Consider the following 22,090-nt stretch of genomic DNA (forward strand, 5'->3'; position numbering starts at 1 on the left):
GAATAGAGACTTACAGTTGTTTTATGCAGTTGTCTTTTAAATAATACAGAAAAAAAAGACTTACAAATAAGAAATATATTTATACTGCCTTTTCTATATGCCTATAGAGTTACTTCACTAGTGTTTTTTATTTTTTAATGTGGATTCAACTTCCTGCCTAATGTTCTTTCATTTCAATATGAAAGATTCCCTTTAGGATTTCTTGTAGGATAAGCATATAGCAAACCCTCTGAGCTTTTTGCTAATCTGAAAAGGTCCTCATTTTCTCCTTCATTTTTCTAGACATACAATTCTTAGTAACAAGCTTTTCTTCCTATACCTTCAATATGTCATCCCATTACCTTCTGGGCTTCATGGTTTTTAATGAGAAATCAACTGGTCATCTCATTGGGGTTCCCTTCTACATGATGAGTTGCCTCTCTCTTGCTGCTTTCAAGATTCTAGGTGTTCAGCTCTTGATTACAATGGGTCCTTTTAAATATTTTATTTTTAAAAGCAATCTGTACACCAAATGTTGGGCTTGAACTCATCACTCCAAGATCAAGAGTTGCATGCTCTACTGATCGAGCCATCTAGGTGTCCCTCCAATGTGTCTTGATGTGGAACTCTTTGAGTTTATCCTACTTGCAGCTAATTGAGCTTTTGCATGTATAAATTAACATTTTTCATCAAATTTGGGAAGTTTCCACACCTTATTTCTTTAAATATTTTATTCCTTCTCCCTTTCTCCTCTCATTCTGGGACTCTTGTTATACAATATTGGCATGCTTGATGGTGGCCCACAGGTTTCTTAGGCACTGCTGACTTTTCTTCCTTCTTCATATTGATTCTATCCTTCAGATAATCTCCACCAACCTATCTTCAAATTCACTGATTCTATCTTCTATCTGCTCAAATCCTGAGTTTTTTAAATTAAAAAGGTCAGGGTGTCTGGTTGGCTCAGTTGGTTAGGAGTCCAACTTCAGCTCAGGTCATGATCTCGTGGTTCACAAGTTCAGGCCTTGCATCGGGCTCTGTGCTGACATCTCAAAGCCTGGAGCCTGCTTTGGATTCTGTGTCTCCCTCTCTCTGTCCCTCCCCTGCTCATACTCTGTCTCTATCTCAAAAATAAATAAAACACTTAAAAAAGTTAAAAAGGTCAATAGTATACTTTTCTACTCCATAATTTCTATTTAGTTATTTTTATAATGATTCTTCACTGATATACTCTATTGGATGAGACGTTGTCCTACTTCTAGTTCTTTGTACATGGTTTCTTCTAGTTCTTTGAACATAATGAAAATAGCTGATTTAAAGTCTTTATCTAGTAGGTCCAAGGCCTGGTCTTTCTCAAGGACAGTTTCTGTTGTTTGCTTTGTTTCCTGTGTAGAAGCTACACCTTATTACTTTGCATGACTCATTACTTTTGTTGAAAACTGAACATTTTAAATAATGTGGACCCTGGAAATCTGACCCCACCCCTAGATTTGTTGTTCTACCTCCTTACTGTTATTGTTTGTTTAGTGATGTTTCTGAATAAATTCTGAAAAGCCTGCATTCTTTGTTACCTGTGGCCACTGAACTCTCGCCCAGTTCAATTAGTGCTCACTAATGATTGGACAGGGATTTCCCAAACACCTAGAACCACCAACTCTCCCAGTCATCACCAAAGGGCTTCTGTGCATGTTGGGGCATGGACTCAACACCCAGTAAGGTAGTTGACCACTCTGCCCTAGACTTAACTTCCTACTTGCACAGAACCTCAGGGTTAGCCAAACATGTGAGTGTAGAGCCTTCTTAGGTCTTCCCTGAGTTTGTGCACAACCCTGTTACACGTGCCTGGGCTTTTTAGGAATGTGACAGCTTTTCAAGGTCCAAGTCCCTAAAGATGTCACATCCTCGGCTTTTCCTTTTAAGCTTTTTGGTTAGCCTACTTGTTTGCTCAATTGCTGTCCATCAGCTCTGACAATCACAAAGTTCATCAATTGTCTGTTATTATTTGGACAAAGGTCCCAAAGAAAAGGCTTTTCATACTGGGTGAACTCGAAGTCAGACCAAATAAAAACAGTCTGCCCATGGGGTCTTCCAAGAAATACCAGACAGGTCAAATAATGACAATTTTCCAGGAACGAAAATCCAATCCCATCCTTCTCCCTCCAGTGACTGCCAGGCTCCTGGTCTCACTGTGATTGTGCGCTGATGACATTCAAGGCTAACACAGAACTGGAGGGCTTTATGGGAACAGGGCAAGAAAACCTGGTGTTCTAAGATTCAAATATTTCTTCTTGAACAAACACTTCCTAAGCTACTACAAGTCTCTTGTTAATTTCCAGAGTCCTGAAAAAATTGATTTTGACACTTTGTGTCAGTTTCCTCGTTGCTTTTAGGGAGGAGAAAAACTTCAAATCCACCATTTCCCAAGAGCCTGCGTTCTGAGCTTCCGTGCGACTAGTGTCAATTCTCTGACAGCACCTCTCTCATGAGACTTTTCAGGAGAGAAATGTTAGCTCAGCCACACTGTAGAGAACTACAGAATCCCCACCCGGTCTGTGGGCACCAGAGCAAGTGAGACACGGCTTCTGCCGAGGGCACTCTCAGCCAGTGGTTGGGAGGAGGATGAGCAGAACAAAAGTGCGGGGGAGAAACGTGGCGTTTCAGGAGGGGCAACATGTGGAGCTATGGGCAACATGTGGAGCTATGGGTACTGAGCACCAAGAGCGGATGTCCGGCCGGGAGGGGGCTGGGGAGGCTTCACGGGCAGAGGCTTCCAGCATTTACTGTCCCCACAGCTGAAGTGGCATCATGTGGCTCCAGCCCAGCACTCCTACCTCACGGAGAACACAAGGTCAGGTGGGAAATGCAGGGCTCACGGTCCGTGGCCTCAACAAGTACCACACCCAGTCCTCATTGCCTCTCCACTCATCGAGTACCTCCACGCCAGGCCTGTGCTAGGCACTAGAGACCTTCTAACACACGGAGAAGGATCCACCACCTGCGCTCTGAACGGGTTTTACTGTGTTTTCTGGAACTCTAGTCCTTCTATCAGAAGCACCATATTGGCAGCCTGTGGGCAGAATGGACCCCCAGATTATTCTGTTTGGCTTGCACAGGATTAGCCCAGTGAACTAGCTGCCGACACTTAAAACTCTTGAGTTTTCACATAAAAATCAGGAAAAGGCAGGTGGTCTGGTTATGCTGAACCTAAATTCCCATTGGACAAAAGGGGTCTGGAGCCACATGAAGCTGAGCCCTTCACACAAGAACGAGCCCTCGGCTTCACCGTCTCTTTTCTCTTCTGGGTGGTGAGACCGAGACACCTCAAACCACCACTCCTGTTGTTGGCTTTGAGTTGAAATAAGAAGACAGATTTCTTGCACCCACACCTCAATCTGAAAAGTGTGAAAACAAAAGCTAGACCAAGAAAATGATGTGGCTTAAGAAAAAGAGGAGAAGGCACATTTCTTTGTGGAAGTTAAGTCTATTTCTACATATTACACACTCAAAACTTAAGTAGGACCTATGAGCAATACTGAGAAATGAAAAAGTGATTTGACAAAAATGAAGGCAGACCATCAAAAAGGCTGAAGTATGAAGATGAATAAATTATGTGATATGCCTCTGAATTGCAATATATCAAGTGAAAAAAATACTGATACCAAAACTTTTCAGATAGCAACTAATGACAAAATAATCTATTGTACACAACAGAAATTATGTACCTTAAACAAAAGCAAATATCTGCGATTTTATTTCTAACCAAAACATAACGCTTACTGTATTGAAGAAACAGAATTTAAAAGGTCCTGAGGCATTAAAAAAAGGACCTTGCAGCATTTCCAACTAAAATTACACAATACAGGGGCATCTGGGTGGCTCAGTTGGTTAAGGGGCTAACTCTTAATTTCAGCTCAGGTCATGTTCTCATGGTTCATGAGATCGAGCCCCACTTGGACTCTGTGCTGACAGCACGGAGCCTGCTTGGGATTCTCTCCCTCCCTCTCTCTGCCGCTCCCTAGCTCGCAGTCTTGTTCTCTCTCTCACTCTCAAGATAAATAAACTTTAAAAAATTAAAAAATAAAAGAAACAAAATAAAATTATACAATACATATTAAAAATACATGACCAGTTAACTACATTAATTTACTGTGTCCATGAGAATTTCTAACGGGCCTGGGGAACTTTGGGGCCCGGTCCTCATAAGACACAGCATCAGAAATGACATGCATGTGACCACAGATGACAATGTTCCTGAAATGCTGTTGTCCCAGCTCCAGAAACATAAACTCAGTGTTTTTTGTTTTGTATGTGTGTGTTTTTTTAAGTTTGAGACAGAGAGAGAGAGAGAGAGAGAGAGAGCGCGCGCACGCACACATGAGCAGGGGAGGTGCAGAGAGAGAGAATCCGAAGCCTGATGTGGAGCTTGATTCAAGAACTGTGAGACCATGACCTCAGCCAAAACCAAGAGTCAGATGCTTAATCGACTGAGCCACCCAGACGCCCCTAAACCTAGGGTTTTTATAAGAACGCAGTCCAAGGATACAATCTTGAGGAATGACTTTATGCTAAAAGTTTAGCCCCAATTATTTAACAGTGATGAACTGAAACTACTCTGTGACTTGGTTTGCAAACGCCAAACCATCTACCCAAGGCACCTGGAAGCACAACGTGATAACACACACATACGCGCAGAGGTCAGGTGATAAGCCGCAGAAGATAGTTTCTGAGCTGTGGGAAGGAACTCACTCCCATCACTCAAATTCCTTCCTGGCTTCTCAGCAGAGATAAGAACAAAGAGCAGGGTTAGGGCTGGCTTCCTACCTATCCCAATGTGGGAATACGGCTCTGCGAGCACTTCCACAAATACACCAACCCAGGAGTCAATCCATTTATTTCCCAGGACACAATGTCATTGGGAATCACATTTGGGAAGACAAAAAATCTTGTCCACTCCCCTACAGAGAAATCAACGTCCAGAACTGAATGTTCTCTCCAGAGACATTCCCCAAAGTGCAGAGATGAAGACTGGAATCCAATAAAAGCTCTCTTCAAGACTAACTGAAGAGATCAGCATCATTTTTCTAACAAACATTAGCAATAAGAAGTGGATGAGAAGCAACAGATGCCACAGAACACCAAACACGGCAGTGGCAGGCCTGGCATCCAGAATCCTCAAGGACCACAACTGCAACATTACCCTGAAAGCAAAACCCATCAAGCAGAGATTCCCTCCAAGCGTGGAAGATTCTCTGTGTGTGAACAGCTGTTTTCCATCATAAGTGGCTAAAACTAAACACAGCTCCTAGTGGACGGCCAAGGCCACGGCCTGTCTTGTGTTCAGCAAGAGAGAGAAGATGTGAGACTCCTCTCTTGGGTCAAAAGGAGTCAGGTTCCAAAGGAAAAAAGAATAAGAAAAAAACTTAATAAATTAACAATTAAGATATTTTTTATTTTCTTTTTTTTAAAAAAAATTTTTTTTTTCAACGTTTTTTATTTTTTTATTTTTGGGACAGAGAGAGACAGAGCATGAACGGGGGAGGGGCAGAGAGAGAGGGAGACACAGAATCGGAAACAGGCTCCAGGCTCCGAGCCATCAGCCCAGAGCCTGACGCGGGGCTCGAACTCACGGACCGTGAGATCGTGACCTGGCTGAAGTCGGACGCTTAACCGACTGCGCCACCCAGGCGCCCCAAGATATTTTTTATTTTCAACTTTAATTTTTTAAATTTTTAAAAATTCTAATACCATATGCGTTCATATACAGCTATGTTGTTACACCAAAGATGAGTTAAAATAAAAGTGATTTGGAGGCACCTGGGTGGCTCAGTCGGTTGAGCGTCTGACTTTGGCTCAGGTCATGATCTCACAGTTCCTGAGTTCGAGCCCTGCATCGGGCTCTGTGCTGACAGCTCGGAGCCTGGAGCGTGCTTCGTATTCTGTGTCTCCCTCTCTCTCCACCCCTCCCCTGCTTGCACTCTGTGTGTCTCTCTCTCAAATATAAACAAACATTTAAGAAAATTTAAAAATAAAAAAATAAAAGTGGTTTGTTGATTTGTCTTCTATCAGCTGGCACATGCATCTGCTGTACATATCTGCCCAAGTTTGGTACTCCTGATGCGTGTCAATCTCCCATTCAATTAATAAAATCTCTTATATTTCAATATACTATAAAAAAAAAAAGTATTCACTACATGCATGACAGGAGTAGTTCCCCACTGACAGGTGCTACGGATTGTCCTTTCTGATGTACTCAGTAGAGCCAGACACACGGTGCTCAAAACACTTACACGCTACACCCCTCACCTTCGCAGGACCCTCTCCTGCCCACGTTTGGCTCTTCCTTCACTTACCTCCACAGTTCCTTGGTCCCTGAAACCTCATTCCAGACCTAGAACAAGAGGACAGAGAAGTCTGGTCAGTCTGTATGCAGTTGGCACCTAGCCTGCCAGGCACCGTAGACGGGACAGAGAGCTAGATGAGACTCAGTGCCTGTGGGCAAGAAAACTCACCCTGGGGAATCAGACATATGTAGACGGCCCAATAAAAACAATCAAGAGTGAGAAAGGAGAGTATAACAATGTCGGTGGAGCTGAGGGGCTCAGAAGTGATTACTGACAAAATCCCCAATAGCTGAAGCATTCCAGGGAGAGAGAAAACTACTGGAGCAAAGACTGTGAAGTGTGAAAAAACTAGTGAGCATTCTGCCTTAAGTGGAGTAAAGCGTTCTGGGGAAAGGAGCTGGAAATCTGCTTAGACCCAACTCGCAAAATCGTAATGGCAAAACCAGTGAGAAGCCACTTGGCAATTGTGAATGGAGGAGTGGCGGGGTAGCCTGTTTAGTTAGATCACTGGCTCCTTCGAGAAGGAAGAATTGGAAATGAGGGCAGGGCAACAGGCTCCAGAAAGGCTGCCGCAGCGGAGTAACTAAAGGCACTGGCCTGGAGGGTATCCCAGAGACACCAAGATGGCAGAACAGCCGTCTTGGGAGACGGTCAGCCCTGCTCCCATAAACCGCCCCTTGCAGAAGTATTTGAGAGAGGCTCGGGATCAGTCAGTCCTGGGCGGGAACCAGAGTGTCATGCCTGCCCTCACCCAGACCCACAGCTGCGTCCTGGGACGCCCTGGCCTCTCCAGCTAGGCCAGCCTGCATCCCGGAGCCCACACAGCTTCCGAGGGAACCACTCTGGAGAGTTGTCTGTGGTCCAGACGCACTGAAGGCCCCATCCCAGAACCTGGCTGTCCAGTCCCTGGCAGAAGCAAACACCATCCTCGCAGCCCGGGCCCCGCTCACACAGCCCTTGCTCACCTGCTGGATCAAAGTGCCTCGGTCTTTTTGGCAGGAATGTGAAGTTTATAATTTGCAGAAATCAAGCCAAGACAGTCAAGAAGATTTACGCATTTTCCTTTTATGGAGTTCCCAGTTCAAAACCTAATTGAGACCTTATTTCCCAAACACAGAGTATGGTATGATGTGCAATATAATCTGAAAAATAAATACTACCCACCCAGAGGACCCCTCTGTTAGATGCTGGCCTTCACGACAACAAAGTGAGGCAAGGATAAGTGACTTCATCTTACCCAGCAGGGAAACCATGTCCCAGAGAAGCTTGTGCTGCCCAAGGCTACAAGTCGCCCTCCTTCCTAACTCTGCCCCTGCGCCATCCCTAGCCTGCTGCAGGGATCCAGTCCCAGCCCTGTTTGGGACTAGCTGGGTGGGACTGTCTCTTTATTGGTAAAAAAGGGGATGAAAACCCGGTATTTTACCTGACACATTTTAAATATAGTTATGGAATCCAAACACGAATCTGTTTATTGATCTTTCTGTAAAACGATATGATAATGTGTGACAATTAATAAGGAAAATCTTCAGGAGGGCCGCCTCGGTGGCTCAGGCAGTTAAATGTCTGCCTTGGGCTCAGGTCACGATCTCATGGTTTGGGAGTTCAACCTCACACCGGGCCCTCTACTGTCAGCACAGAGCCCACTTCAGATCCTTTCTCTCCGTCTCTGTCTGCCCCTTCCCCCTCACGCTCTCTCTCAAAATATACATAAACCTTAAAAACGAAAAAAGAAAAAGAAAATCCTCTGGAGACCAGCAGGGGGGCTCTCAGGCCACAGCCCTGGTCAGTTGCAGACCCAGCACCTTGCAAACCAATGCTAGTTTAGCTACTCCTTCACTGCCTCAGAGGGAGTAAGATTTCTCCCCACCCCACCTCCCAACAGCCTAGCAAAGGAGACTGTCACAGCCCAGCCAGGGAGAAGCCACCACACTTCCAGTCCCCAGTTTACTGCAATGGACTTTTAATTCACAACAGCCCTTCCAGCCTCGCCTTCCTCTGTAAAAGAGCCTCTTCAGCTTTCTTCTCTGGACTCGCCTATTGTTTTGCCAGGCCCCGCTGGTCTTGAATTGCAATTCTCCGTTATTCCCAAATAAACCCACTTTTGCCGGTAAGATAACTGGCAGTTTTCTATCTAAGGTTAACAAATGTATTTTAGGTTCCTTTATGAAATTCCCTGACTCGACAAGTATTTACAAAGGGCACGCTGGGTGCTAAAGACAGGATGCTGGCTGTCAGGCATGAATCCAGCGGGGGGAAAGCGGACATGAACTACATACACTATACCAGCAGTTAAGGGGTACGGAGCCCTAGGAGGAGCCGGCGCAAGTGCACACGGGGCGGATGACAGCCAGGACCCAGGCGTGCGGGCGCCCTGACCCCAGGGGACTCACCACTCCCAGGAAACTCTTGGCTTCCCAGACAAGACCCAGAGGGAAATTATAGAATGTTCCAGAAGAGGTGGGAGGGGCAAGGAAACAGCTCCCCCAAGCCCATCCAGGCAGTGAAGGCTGATGGCAGGGGGGCCGCAGCAGACCAGCGAACAGGGCTCTGGGAGTCCCCGGGGCGGCGGCTCGCAGCACCCACACAAGCCTCCAGGTCACCACCCCGGCCTCAGCGCGCTCGGCCCACCACGGAATTGGCCGCCGGACGCCGCCCCCCAAACGGGGAAACTGAGGCCCAGAAAGGGGCCAGCCTTGGACACGCAGGAACCATAAAGCCAGTCCTGCCTCCCGGACAGGGCGCGCTACCTTGTCCACCTGGGCGGCGCAGAGCAGGTCTCGGGCCTCCAGGAAGGAGAAAACGTGCAGGAGCTCATGGAACCCAAGTTTCGGCTCCATCTCGCCCGCACCGCCCAGCCTCCGCCCTCCGGCCACGCCTTCCACGCGCTTCTGGCCTTCCGGCCAAACCCCGCCCATCTCGCCACGCTTCCGCCCCGAGGGCCAAACCCCGCCCATCACGCCGTTTTTCTGCCCCGCAGGCCGGGGAGCTCGCCAAGATGCTTCCTTCCGCTCCGGACGGCCAAACCCCGCCCATCCCACCCCACTTCCGCCCCGCAGACTACACCCACCCAGTGCTCAATTCTTCCGTTCTGTTGGGTCAATCCTCTGCCAGCCTGCCAGCCTGCCAGCCTGCCAGCCCTCTGCCTTAAGCTGGAGCCAGTCGGCCCCGCTCCTCCCTGACCTTCCACTTGCCTCTGACCACCCCTTGGCTCTCACTCTGACCTTCACCCCTGCACTGACCCTCACGTTGGACATTGTGGCGGTCTTGAACCCAGCCCCTCCCAAGCCCTTGCTCTGGCCTTTTGACTTCACCTTTGACCTGTCCTCCATTTCGGACTCTTGCCGCTCTCAACCTGGCCTTTGACATGGGCCTCTCATTTACCAGATTCGGGCCTGCCCCCGGTCCTGACACTCATCCTTGACCCTGACCCTCCTCCAACCTCGCCCTGCTCACAACCCTCAACCTTGCCATCCACGCTATCCTGAATCCCTACCCTCACCTGACCCTGACACTCACTGTGACCATCACTGGGATCTTCACCCTGGCCTCACCTTTGCTTTCACAGTGACCCTCAGCCTCACTCTGACCTTGACATTCAAGGTGAGGTCAGGTTCAAGGGCAAGTTTAGAGTATCCTGTGGATGGAGTTGGTGGAGGGTCAGTGATCCAGACGTGGGTACAGGCTCAAATTTATACGGAGCTGAGAGCTCCCAGAAATTAGCTAGACTGGAGCTTGGCATCGACAGAAGATGTGGCTGGACAAACAGGCAGAGGACAGATCCCTAAAACATCAGACCTCTCCCTGAAAGCAACGCTGTGTCTATTGTTTTGTATTTCCCCAGAAGCTTGGAGGCAATGCCTGGCAGTGTCACCTGTGCTCAGGGCTGACACGGGTTTAGCCACATGAAGAACAAAATGCACATTTTAAGAGTAAGCGATTGCTAAGGATATGTTTGTTTCTCTGGTCCGTTTTTAACTCTTCCTGAACCAGGACTGCACTGTCTCAACAGGCCCTATGAAAAGTCTTAGGTCTAACAGTGAGTCCTTCCCTGGTTTTTCTCTTCTGCCTTCTCTTAACCCTTTCATTTCTGTGTAGATTATAGAATCAGCTGATCAAAATTTATTAAGCAAGCAAACAAGAGCCAACTGGGCTTAAATATTCGGATTTACTGAATTAACAAATGACTTCCAAGAATGCCTATCTCCTCACTTGCTCTGTACCTGAGTAAAGAGGTGGCACGTCTGGTCCTGGCTCACCCTTGTCCTCAGGGTAGAGATGCTGGTAAGTGGCTTGACCCTGATCGGTCCCCAACCTGAGCCATCCTGGGGCTTGAATTCTGCCACTGTACCTCCAAATGGGAGCCCCACTGCATGAAGCCCCCAGGACCGGAGGAGCCGTGAATGGAGCCGCATTCCTGGTGACCACAGAGAAACAAGGGCCGGGAAATGATGCCTGCCACCTTGGCCACTTCCCTCGGTAGGAATGGAGGAGGGCTGACACCAGGCAGAACTACCTGGGCTTTTTACGATAAACCTCCAAAGTGAACTAGCCTTCAATGCCTCTGAAAACAAAATCAAACAAAGCTGCCCTCCCACTCGTGTTCCCACGTGAGGACACCTTACACTCTCCGCTCCCCTAGATGGCTCCACCAGGGCCATCCCTGACCGGGAAGTCAGGGCCTGGACAACCAGCACCACGGCAGCCACAGCCACAGCCACAGAGCTCACGGTCTCCCTCTGATGGGTCAGTTGGCAGCACGCACATGGGAGGCCAACGGCACCGGCTGTAGGTCCTCTCTGCTGGAGCCGGATGTCCTCATCCCCAGCCTGGGAGCAGACCAGGTGAGGGGTGGACCTGGTGAGGCTGTGTGGAGGCCACAGGAGGTCGGGTCAGGCCCAGCAGAGAAACAAGCCCAGGGGGCTCTGGGGGACAGGACGGCAAGGCGGGCCCAGCGTCAGCCCTCCGGGATGAAGGGCCGAATCAGCTCCGGGTTCAACAGTGACTCTTCGAGAGGCCGGTCCACGTGGAAGTCATGGACGTGGGGGGGGCCCGGGTGGGCCTTGGGGGTGGGTCCCCCTGGGCGCTGGGGAATCGGCAGCTCCGAGGGGTGGGCAGGCAGGGGAGCCGTGAAGAAGTACTGATGCAGGAGGGCCTGCGGGCAGCAAGCAAGGGACAGAAGGCAATGAGTCACCTCCCCGTCCCAACCTCAGCTCACCTGCCTCTGAGGGAGGATGGAGCACTGCCCTGCCAAGGCTCATTCCCACACCTGCTCCACAGCATCTCCACGTGCGCAGCACCTGAACACCGTTACAGGTTCTCGGGAGCCAGCAGGGGGCAGAACACAGCGCCTCCCCGTGAGTCTTCCCCAAGTCAGGGGTATGGGTGACAGACAAGACAGAGGAGAAAGGGACAGGGAGCGTCAGATGACTAGTGCTGTGTCAGAGCGACAGCGGAGGTTGAGGGGACCAGAGAGGCTGCGGGCCTGCAGAGCAGTGCGGGCGAGCTCCAGGGAGGGGTGCCGGAGCAGAAATCCCAGAGGCGCACAGTTAAGGCCTGAGGACACACAGCAGGCCTGGGGCCCGGGGGCGGGGGGAGAGTGGCCAGGAGGGTCACAGAGGTGATGTCCCCCAGCATGTGATTGCTCGGAGAGGGAGCCACAGGAGAGCCCTGCTGGGGTCTGAGCTGGCCTGCCAGGGGAGGGTGCCCCGAAGAGACACAAGCAGGATCTGAGAGGCAGTGGCATAGACAGGGAGGCGGGCAGGTGGCCTTGGTCCAGGAGCCTTGGTCCGCTGAGACGGCTCACCAGGGGCCTGCTAGTACTGGGGCGGGCAGGGCACGGGGACGGTGAGGCTGCGGGCACAGGTACACCTGAGAGAGGCTCCCACGTCAGCCCATGGTCCTGCCTCTCCTTCCCAGCCACACAACCCCCTTCCAGGTCCCCCTCGCCAGACCTCTGCTCATCATTTCTCCCTGAAAAACACCTCCCCAAGCTTAAACTGGCACCCCCCCCCCCCAGAGTCAGTCCCACCTGCCCACCCCCAGGGTCCAGGAAGATGCCAGGCATGTGCAGATGCAGAGTAAATATCCACTGGAGGGATGAGGTAGCCGGTCACCCACAACCCAGGCGTGCTCTCCGGCAAGGTGGCCATGCCTTCTACTGGGGCCCCCGCCTGCCCGTGGCCCCCCGGGTTCTGGTGCCAGCCTATCACAGGGCCCCGAGTGAGGAGGGTCAGGGAAACGGGGCCACCCTACCTGGGAGGCTGAGATGCGCTGGCGCGGAGGGTAGAGGAGGAACAGCCCCAGCAGGTCCAGGGCCTGGGGAGACGCGTCGGGCAGCACCTCCTCCAGGGGCACAGGTGCCTGCTCCTTGAAGGAGATCTTGTTGTAGTCGGGCAGCTCCGTGATCTCCTAGGACCATGGTCATCAGTCCGTGCGGCCGTGGCCCACCTGCTCACCGGTCATCCCGCCTCCCACCCCCCCACGTCTCAGGCATGTGTACAAAGTGCCAGTGTGCCGGCAGGAGGGGAAGGACAGGACCTGGCTTCCTGCATCCAGCAGGGCAGGATGGGAGGAGCCGCCAAGAGAGGCCAGAACAGTGGTCTGGGGGGACGGGAGGGGGCCAGGGAGGTGTGGAGCCACAAGAGAAAAGGCACAGAGGGTGGTCCTAGCTGTTGGGGGGAAGGGAAGACACCTGCCCCCACCCATTCCCCGCCGGGAACCCCTGCAAACCGGCCAGACTTGAGGACTGGGGGTGCCCAGGATTCGAAGCACACAGCAAAGCTGCTCGATGTCATTCTCCCCAGGGAAGAGAGGGGATCCGTTCAACAATTCCCCCAGGATGCAGCCCACAGCCCTGCAGACACAGACCCAGACAGCTCAGAGATCTCCCCACACCAGTTCGGTCGCCTCACACTATGACACAGATCTCCCCACACTGCACCCACACCCCATACTAGGGCCAAGGAACCACAGAATAGCACAGCAGCTTCGTACCTGAGGCTACAGACTCGTAAACAAAACCCACAAGCCTAGAACACAGACCACATCCCCCTCTCCAACAGCTCACTGGCCTCAACCCTAGAAAACATAGCAACCCCCTCAGTGGTTCTGAGACTTCTCAGAGCCTCAGTTTCTGGCACACGCAGCCACCGTCTCTCACTCCTCACTTTCTGGGACAGACCTCCAAAATAGCCCCTAAATCTCAAATGCCTAGGCAAGGGCAAACCATCCTACCCAAATAAAGGCTCAGAGCCTTCACACCCAGGCATATAACCAACCCCTGCCTACCAGATTAGAGGATCCATGCCTTGAGCCTCAACTGCCTCCCTGACCCAGCCCAGAGGCTTCCCACTCCCATCACACCTGACCCCCACCCAAGTGAAAACTGACCCCAGACTCCTTAGAGACTCCCCAACGAGGGGAAACACCCCCAAGGCAACCTAGAGCTCACAGCACGAAGACACCCCCAAATGGCTTAGCAACCCCACATTCCCCCGTGCCCAGCCCACAGAAGTCTCACCACAGGTCGACGCCCTGGTCATACTGGCGGGCACCATACAGGAGCTCCGGGGCTCGATACCACCTGGGAGGAGGGGGTGGGCACAGCCAGCTCACTAGTCTGACGGAGGCTGCCCAGAAAGGTCACCCCCGCCCCACATCAGCCCCACAAGCAATGTCTGAACAGAAGGTCCAGAAGCATCTCATCCCGGTGAGAAGGTTGGGGCCTGTCCTCTGCCAACTCCTGCCTGGGAACTGGCCCTCCCTACCTGGTGGCCACCTGGTGTGTGTAGAGGCGGCTGCCATCTGGGGAAAAGACCCGGGCCAGGCCAAAGTCTGCTATCTTGAGCTGGCCTGAGGCACTGATGAGCAGGTTGGCCGGTTTCAGGTCCTGAAGACACCAAAGGAGGCATCAGTTCCTCCATACCCCTGGAGGACCTTGGGGCAGGAGGATGTGGGAGGCTAAGCACCCGGGTCAGCCCAGGCCCCACCCTCTCCAGGGCCACTGACTCTGTGGTGTGGCCACACCACGGGTCCTGCCCCTCTGACCCCCTCTTCAAGGGCTGGCCCGCAGGTCCCGCCGCAGCCCGTGCTGACACTGACCCGATGCACGATGCTGTTGGCGTGGCAGAATGCCACACCCTTGAGCAGCATCTGCAGGTAGCTCTTGACCTGTGCCTGGCCCAGGGGCCTCTGGGCGTGGCGCACCACCTCGGCCAGATCCGACAGCATGAACTCGAAGGCCAGCACAAAGCCTGCGCCGTGCGGGAACACGGCCTTCAGCTGCACCACCTGTGGGCAGGCATCCCGTCAGCCCTGGGACCCACATCACTCAGACCCACTGGGGGACCCCAGCCCCGCCCCAGACAGAGGACCAGGCGGGTGGGTGACGTGAGACCTGAGCTCAGAACCAGGGATGCGGAACCCCCAGTTGTTCCCCTCTCCAGAGAGAAGATGGTCCCCATCTAACACTCCACACACTCACTCAGGGAAGAGGAGGTGGGAAGGTCACCCAGGGCAGTGACTGGGCATCCCCCCAGCCCAGGAACTGGAAAACCACCTGCAGTGTCCCCCCCCACCCCCTGCCCGTCACTCACACACACACAAACACACACAGGGCACAGGTCTCCTCTGGGCTCCTCTAGGGCCATGAAACCCCAGCACCAGGAGAGCTGGACACACGTCACATACACTTCCCAAGGGACCACGGGTCAGCGGGGCCAGGCTGCACAACATGGAGCAGGAGCAAGGCCTGGCAGGGCCTGTGCTGTGCTCACAGCACAGGGAGACAGACAACTGAGCGAGCCAACGGCTGGGGTGTCCCGGTTCTGACGAGGACAGACAGAACAAATAGGGCGAGGGGAGTCAGTAAGGCAGGGATGCGGAAGGAGCACAGACAGAGCACAGTGAGGCGGCAGGAGGGACACAGGCATGTAGGGTCCTTTACGGGAAGGACGTTTGCCCTGTGCTGAGGCCCGGACGGTACCCGTCACAGGGGACGCTTCAGAGGTCATGTAGGACGAAGAGGGGCTGCAGCTCTCGGTGTGAAGAAAAGCCAGTGGGCTTTTCCAGCAGGGAAGTGAAGGGTTTCATCCACACTTTTGGACGGTGGGGAGGGGAGCACCAGCAAGGAAATGGCGCGATCATTCGGGTCGGAGATGAGGGCAGCCTGGGCTCCACGCTGGGGCATCTGAAGGTGGGACCTCCAGGGCTGCTGACTCACAGGTGGAGGGCCCGTGTCACCCTCCCATGTATGGGCTGTGTGTGCAAGCCCGTGGACCTTTTTTTTGTTGAATTTTCTTAATGTTTGTTTATTTTTGAGGGGAGGGGGAGGAGCAGAGAGATGGAGACAGAGGATCTGAAGTAGGCTCTAAGCTGAGAGCAGCAAGCCCGTATGTGGGGCTTGAACTCACAAACCGTGAGATCACAACCTGAGCGAAGTCAGACATTCAACCGACTGAGCCACCCAGGTGCCCTGAGCCCGTGGACTTTTATTGCTGGTTTTCAGAATTTGAAGATAGCACCCAATCATTCCCCACGTCACACACATATACTCAAATACACAGAATTATAAAGGAAAAACAACAGAAGAAAAACCCTATCACCTACAATCAAACTTATAGCACATTCTAGCCGACTTTACAACAGACAGGGTACGTACAATCCCACACTCACATATAGGTACACATGTTTGTACAAAACTAGGGCGCATAGTTTATGTGTTTTACAAGCAGTTTACAAAGTGCTTCTGTTACATAGCCAACATGTCATGGACATCTCCAGAGGATAACAAGCAAGTCAGAGCACGACAGGATACACCAGTCACCTCCCAGGGATGAGAGAGAGCACCGTGAAGAACAACGGGGCTGGGGGGAAGTGCCCCTCCTCGCGTGCCCACAGCGCCTCCCAGCCCCATGGACCAAGCCACGTGGGCCCTGCAGCCTCTGTCCATCTCCCCTGCAGCACTTAAATCATCAGAAGTCCGCTCAGGGCCAACGCCCAGCACAGGGTAGGGCCCATGAGAGGACCCAAGGTTAGAATGTCCTCGATCAGACCCTGACCAAAGCCTCCCGGGACCAGCTGAGCGCCCACAAGCTGGCAGAGGGGAGATCCTGAAACGGGCCTGGCTGAGCAGCGGAGAACTCAGAATGACAAATACCTGAAACAGTTAACCCAGCCTGTGACCAGAACAGAAGCTCAATGGGTGGCAGTGATCATGATCATTAAAAATCACTAAATGCTTTATGGAAAGAAGTCAGTGAAGAAGAGAATGAGTAAGGGAAGAAATCAGTGGGTAAGAGGGATGAGTGTGGAGTGAAGCCGGTGGGTGGATGAGGTGGACAAGGGAAGGAGAGGCCCTCCAACCCCAGCCCCACTCACGTGCTGATTGTCCTCGATCTCCTGCAGGGCTTTGATCTCCCGCAAGGCCTGGTTGGGGATGCCATCCTCCAGCCGCCGCAGGGCCACTTTCTTGAGGGCCACGATCTCCCCAGTCTGTGCAGGACAGAACGCAGACACTGCCACCCATCCCAGGCTGGGAAAGGGGCCGCGGGAACGGGAAAGGCGCCACCTGGGTGGGACGCAGAGGCCCAGGGGCCTCATGGGGTGGGAAGGGAGGGAAATCAGGTACAGCCCGGAACCAGCTGTCCCAGCGCCGCGCAAACAGCTAAGAGGCTTTCAGGCCACGCTCCTCGGGCACTCGCGGCATAGCTGCTGTGGCCTCGCGGGTGGGTGGGAAGCTTGCAACCCGGACGGCCCCCACTGATGGGGGCCAAAGTGGTGGGCGCACACCACGAAGCGGGGCGAGGAGGCAGGCGCAGCGGTGCACACGCGGGCAGGGGAAACGGTGGCGGGGGGTGGGGGGGGGGGCGTCCCTCGGCCAGGAACCGCTGCAGACGGAGATCCCACGGCCCCGCTCACCTCCACGTGCTTAGCCTTGAAGACGATGCCGTGCGCGCCCTCCCCGATACGGCCCAGGATGCAGTACTGGTCCATGCAGACCCTCCGCACGCCCCGCCCCTCCCCGCTGGAGCGACGCGGTTGCCTAGCAACGGGCTGCTTCCGGGAGCCGGACCGGGCGGCCGACCGGAGCTGGGGACGGTGTCCGGGCGTCGTCTGCGCCTTCGCCGGTTCCCCGCGGTCCGGCCGCAGCGCGCTTCATTCGGGGGAAGCCATCGTGCGCGGAGGGCGCCAGCGCCGGGGCGGGGGATCAATGGCGGACGGCTTCCCCAGCCCGCAGCTTCTGGACATCACGTGACGTGCGACGCCAGGGCACGCAGAGGGGGCGGTGCCGCGTGGTCGTGATAGGCCGGGATCGGGGGCGGGGCTACGCGTCTGGGGCGGGGACTCCTGGTGACTGGGCGGGGCCAACTCCTCCCCAGCCGGCCAGGGTTCCCCATCTGTAGCTGGAGATGCCAGCTTCAAGCTTACTCAGGAGTCAGTGAGGAAGGGAGCCCGGTTCAGGACCAAGCTGTGGAAGGAGCATCAACGGGGCCTCCCTTCTGGACGGTCAGCTGGGACCTTTTAAAAAGTTCGAACTCTGACCAGGAAGCCCAAGTCTAAGGCTTCTCATGAGGAAATATTAGGAGGAAATTGCAGTGAGCGATTTTAAAGAAGTGTATACAAAGGATTTTGACAAAAAACACAAGTTGCGAAGTTAAACTTCGGAAAAGATGCGCGATCTCACCACGATAAAATAAATGCGAAATAATCTACAATTTTCCACCTATCAAATGGCTAAAGATCCCAGATCTAAAAGGCCATTAGTCAGGGGCACCTGGGTGGTTCAGTCGGTTAGGTGTCTGACTTCGGCTCAGGCCATGATCTCAAGGTTCGTAGGTTCGGCCCCCAGTTGGGCTCTGTGCTGACAGCTCAGAACCTGGAGCCTGCTTGGGATTCTGTGTCTCCGTCTTTCTGCCCCTACCCCACTCGTGCTCTGTCTCTTTGTCTCTGTCTCTGTCTCTCTCTCAAAAGTAAATAAACATTTAAAAAATTAAATAATAATAAATAAATAAAAGGCCAGGGCTATGGGAAAACAGGAACTCTTACCCTTTGCTTGTGGGAGTGTAATTTGGTGATGCTGATCAAATGACAGATGCATACCAGATGCATATCCCCTTGGACCCAGCAAGTCCACTTCTAGAAATTCCCCCAACAGATGTACCACACACATGTAAAACGGCATGTGCAAAGTTACTCATTGTAGCATTATTGGAACAGCAAAAACTGGAAACGTTCCAGATGTCCATCAGTAGGAGACTAAGTGGCGGTATACCCTTCCAATGGAATATGTGGCCTCAAAAATGAATGACGATGCTTGTTTATGTGCAGTAATAGGAAGACTTCTCACATACATTGTTTAGCTAAAAAGGCAAGATGCAGAACAGAACATACAGTGTGCCACTAGCTATGTAAAGAAAAACATGTAACTAATGCTTGTTCGTCCATTATAAGGTTTCTGCAAAGATACTCAAGATTTCATGACTGCAGTTACCTGGTGGAGGGACTGGAAGGATTGGTAGGAGGTGAACTTTTCACTGGGCCTTTTTGTGTTCTTTCAGTTTTGAACCATATCATTTATTAATTTTCAAAAAATGTTTTCTGGCTCAGAAGTTCAGTTCCACTTTTCTTTTAACAATTGCAGAAGAATGCCTTGATATCCAAAGATGTTCGTGCTGTTTGATGATAGCAGAGACCATGGCAGATGGTAAATAAGTAATGGGAGTGACTTAGAATGGAATACTTTATAGCTATTACAAAGGGTGAGGATAAATACAGTGTGGCATGGGAAAAGGATGGTTTTCAAAAAATAGTACAGAGTCATTTGGAAAGTCATATGAAGAAAAAATGTACACACCATACACAAAAATTCATTCCAGGTGTACTGCAAAACTAAATATGAAATGTAAGCAATGAAGCTTTTAGATGAAAACAAAATATCTTAATGACTTTTGGGTTAGGTAAAAATTTTATTTATTTATTTATTTATTAGCAGTTTTTCACTTCATTATTGCTCAAAGACCATGGTCTACATCATTCTTGGTGTACATTCTATGAATTTTGACAAATGCATAATGACACATACCCACCATTATGGTATTATATTATAGTATATAGTTTCACTGCCCTAGAAATCCCCTGAGTTCATCCTATTCATATCCTTTCCCCTCACCCCTGGCAAGCACCAAACTTTTTACTGTCTCTACAGTTTAGGCTTTTCCAGAATGTCACGGAGTTGGAATCACACAGTATGTAGCCTTTTCAGAGTGGCTTCTTTCACTTAGTAATATGCATATAATTTTCCTTTATGTCTTTATGTCTTTTCATGGTTTGATAGCTCAATTTTTATTTTGTTATTTCAAAATTATTTTAATTTAGAAATATGAAACATCTGGGGCGCCTGGGTGGCGCAGTCGGTTAAGCGTCCGACTTCAGCCAGGTCACGATCTCGCGGTCCGTGAGTTCGAGCCCTGCGTCAGGCTCTGGGCTGATGGCTCGGAGCCTGGAGCCTGTTTCCGATTCTGTGTCTCCCTCTCTCTCTGCCCCTCCCCTGTTCATGCTCTGTCTCTCTCTGTCCCAAAAATAAAAATAAAAAACGTTGAAAAAAAATTAAAAAAAAAAAAAAAGAAATATGAAACATCTGGAGGAAAAAAATGATAGAAAAACCCAAAACATACAGGCAAATTTTTACTCCATGAGCTTCTTAAATTCTCACTTGTTTACCAATCCCCAAGATGAGAAACTCTTCTTAAAAGATATTCAGCCACCAACAATGATGTTATTGATAGGAATATGCATCGATTTCACAAAAAAAGCCAATGAATCCTATTATAGCATATCTTATTGCTGTTGCCATGACAATCTTCTGGAATTCTTTCCTGTCGGGTGTAGTGCATCTTTTAACCAGTCAAACTGAGTCCTTCACAAACTGCCGACTTGGCTTTATGCACTCCATTACCTGATCCATGGTGCCTGCCTGCCAACACCTCAGTTGCCAAGGACATGTACACAAAAGTGGACGAGCTCATCTCTTTTTAGCACGTCAGTAATATCCCATCGTCGGGATAGACCAAGGTTTATTTATCCAATCACCTACTGAAGGAAACCTATGTTGCTTTCAGGTTCTGGCAATTATGGAATAAAGTTGCTATAAACATCCATCTGCAGGTGTTGTATAAACATGAGATTTCCAGTCCTTTGGGTAGACGCCAAAACAGGAGAACAGTTGCTGAATTGAATGGTAAGAGTATGTTTTTTTGTTTTGTTTTAATTTTTTTTAACGTTTATTTATTTTTGAGACAGAGAGAGACAGAGCATGAACGGGGGAGGGGCAGAGAGAGAGGGAGACACAGAACCGGAAGCAGTCTCCAGGCTCTGAGCCATCAGCCCAGAGCCCAACTCGGGGCTCGAACTCACAGACCGCAAGATTGTGACCTGAGCTGAAATCGGACGCTTAACCGACTGAGCCACCCAGGCGCCCCGAGTATGTTTTGTTTTGTAAGAAACTTCCAAACTTTCTTCCAAAGTGACTGCACCTCTTTGTCTTCTCCTAAGCAATAAATGAGCTTTTTTCTTCCTCTACATCCTCACCAGCATTTGGTGCTGTCAGTGTTTTAGATTTTCACCATTCTAATAGCTGTGTAGTGGTCTCTTGTTGTTTTCATTTGCATCTCTTAATGAAATATGATGTGGAACATCTTTTCATACACTTATTTACCATTTGTATATCTCATTTGTTTAATTGTCTGTTCAGGTCCTTTGTCCATTTTGGATAACAGCCCTTTATTACAAATGTCTTTTGCAAATATTTTCTCCTAGTCTGTGGCTTCTCTTCTCATGATTTGCTACTAGCTTCATGACACTAGTATTTTTTTTTTTTTTCGAGAGTTTAAAAAAAAATCCATACTCGTAAAGGATATTGGTTTGTACTTTTCTTGTAATATCTTTGTTTAGTTTTGGTATGAGGGTAATACAGGCCTCATAGAATGTATTAGTGACGAGGTCCAGCCCCAGCAGGTCCAGGGGCTCCCGAAGGATGAACGGCGTCGGCGAAAATAACAAATGGACACGACAGCAGTGTGTTCGACTGGCCGCTTTATTGTGGCAAACGTGGCATTATGTTTGTTAGCAGTTTCCTTGTCGCGTGGTCATCTATGTTTCTCGGCTTTACCTGATTCTAAAAACGTTCCTTGGTGTGATCACCCATTAAGGAACCTCACGGTTCTTTCTTTGTAACGTTTCCTCCTGCCTTTTGCTTATTGATTGATTTCTTCATACGACTTTCATTATGTATCTACGTTTATTTATAGTCTATAAAGCATTTGCTTTGCTATTTTCATGGAAGGTCATCTAGCTCTCAACACCTCAAGTGGAACGTTTACAGGGATCTGACTTGTTGATTGTTCCTTTGAACGGTTTGCGGTACAAGGAACAAAAGTATTCGCTTTGGTCTGGGTGCCGAGAGGGAGCCAAGAGGGCCCTGGGAACCCGCACCTTATACGCTCCCAGAGAGACAATGTATACCTGGGAACTAATGAACCATTCTGTACCTTAACCCGCCGGGTCCAGTTACCATCTGCAATGCCTCCTGGGGGCCAAGTGGGCCTAGGGGTTGGAGTAACTTGTATCCCTAGAGACATCCCTTTGTTGCCGGAGTGGGGCTTTCGAACCCATTTGCCCCCCTCCCTGGCTGAGAGATATATGGGGCTATCCTTCCTTTAGGTAGGGGACGGGCAGGCAGGGGTGGCACCGGCTGGATATAAGGTTTCATTATCCAT

The 22,090-nt window shown here is 50.8% G+C and overlaps 2 protein-coding genes and 1 pseudogene across 5 annotated transcripts in view; all 3 read right to left on the reverse strand.

Annotated features, from left to right (window-relative positions):
• The window catches only part of LOC125928700 (F-box/WD repeat-containing protein 12-like), a 62,260-nt gene extending 52,983 nt beyond the window's left edge, over nt 1-9,277 (reverse strand). For all 4 annotated transcript variants that reach the window (XR_007459758.1, XR_007459749.1, XM_049639450.1 and 1 more), the window contains exons 1-2: nt 9,065-9,277; nt 6,327-6,364 (exon numbers count right to left, since the gene is read on the reverse strand). Coding sequence is in view for 2 of the 4 variants with exons in the window: in XM_049639450.1 (XP_049495407.1) it covers nt 6,327-6,364; nt 9,065-9,271 (245 nt within the window). In the remaining 2 variants the exon portion in view is untranslated. The remainder of the gene's footprint in view (nt 1-6,326; nt 6,365-9,064) is intronic.
• Nucleotides 9,278-10,463: 1,186 nt separating this feature from the next.
• On the reverse strand, nt 10,464-17,573 carry CDK20 (cyclin dependent kinase 20). The gene is made up of 8 exons (XM_049639703.1): nt 17,235-17,573; nt 16,695-16,808; nt 14,418-14,606; nt 14,084-14,205; nt 13,837-13,899; nt 13,047-13,170; nt 12,570-12,725; nt 10,464-11,469 (listed from the first exon to the last, which is right to left on the reverse strand). Exons 1-8 carry the CDS (start codon nt 17,307-17,309, stop codon nt 11,272-11,274), a joined length of 1,041 nt encoding a protein of 346 aa, XP_049495660.1. The 5' UTR covers nt 17,310-17,573; the 3' UTR covers nt 10,464-11,271.
• Nucleotides 17,574-19,999: 2,426 nt separating this feature from the next.
• Nucleotides 20,000-20,280, reverse strand: LOC125908445 (protein transport protein Sec61 subunit gamma-like; annotated as a pseudogene).
• Nucleotides 20,281-22,090: the final 1,810 nt, after the last annotated feature.

The sequence above is a fragment of the Panthera uncia genome, chromosome D4, assembly GCF_023721935.1.
Source record: "Panthera uncia isolate 11264 chromosome D4, Puncia_PCG_1.0, whole genome shotgun sequence".
NCBI classification, from domain to species: domain Eukaryota; kingdom Metazoa; phylum Chordata; class Mammalia; order Carnivora; family Felidae; genus Panthera; species Panthera uncia.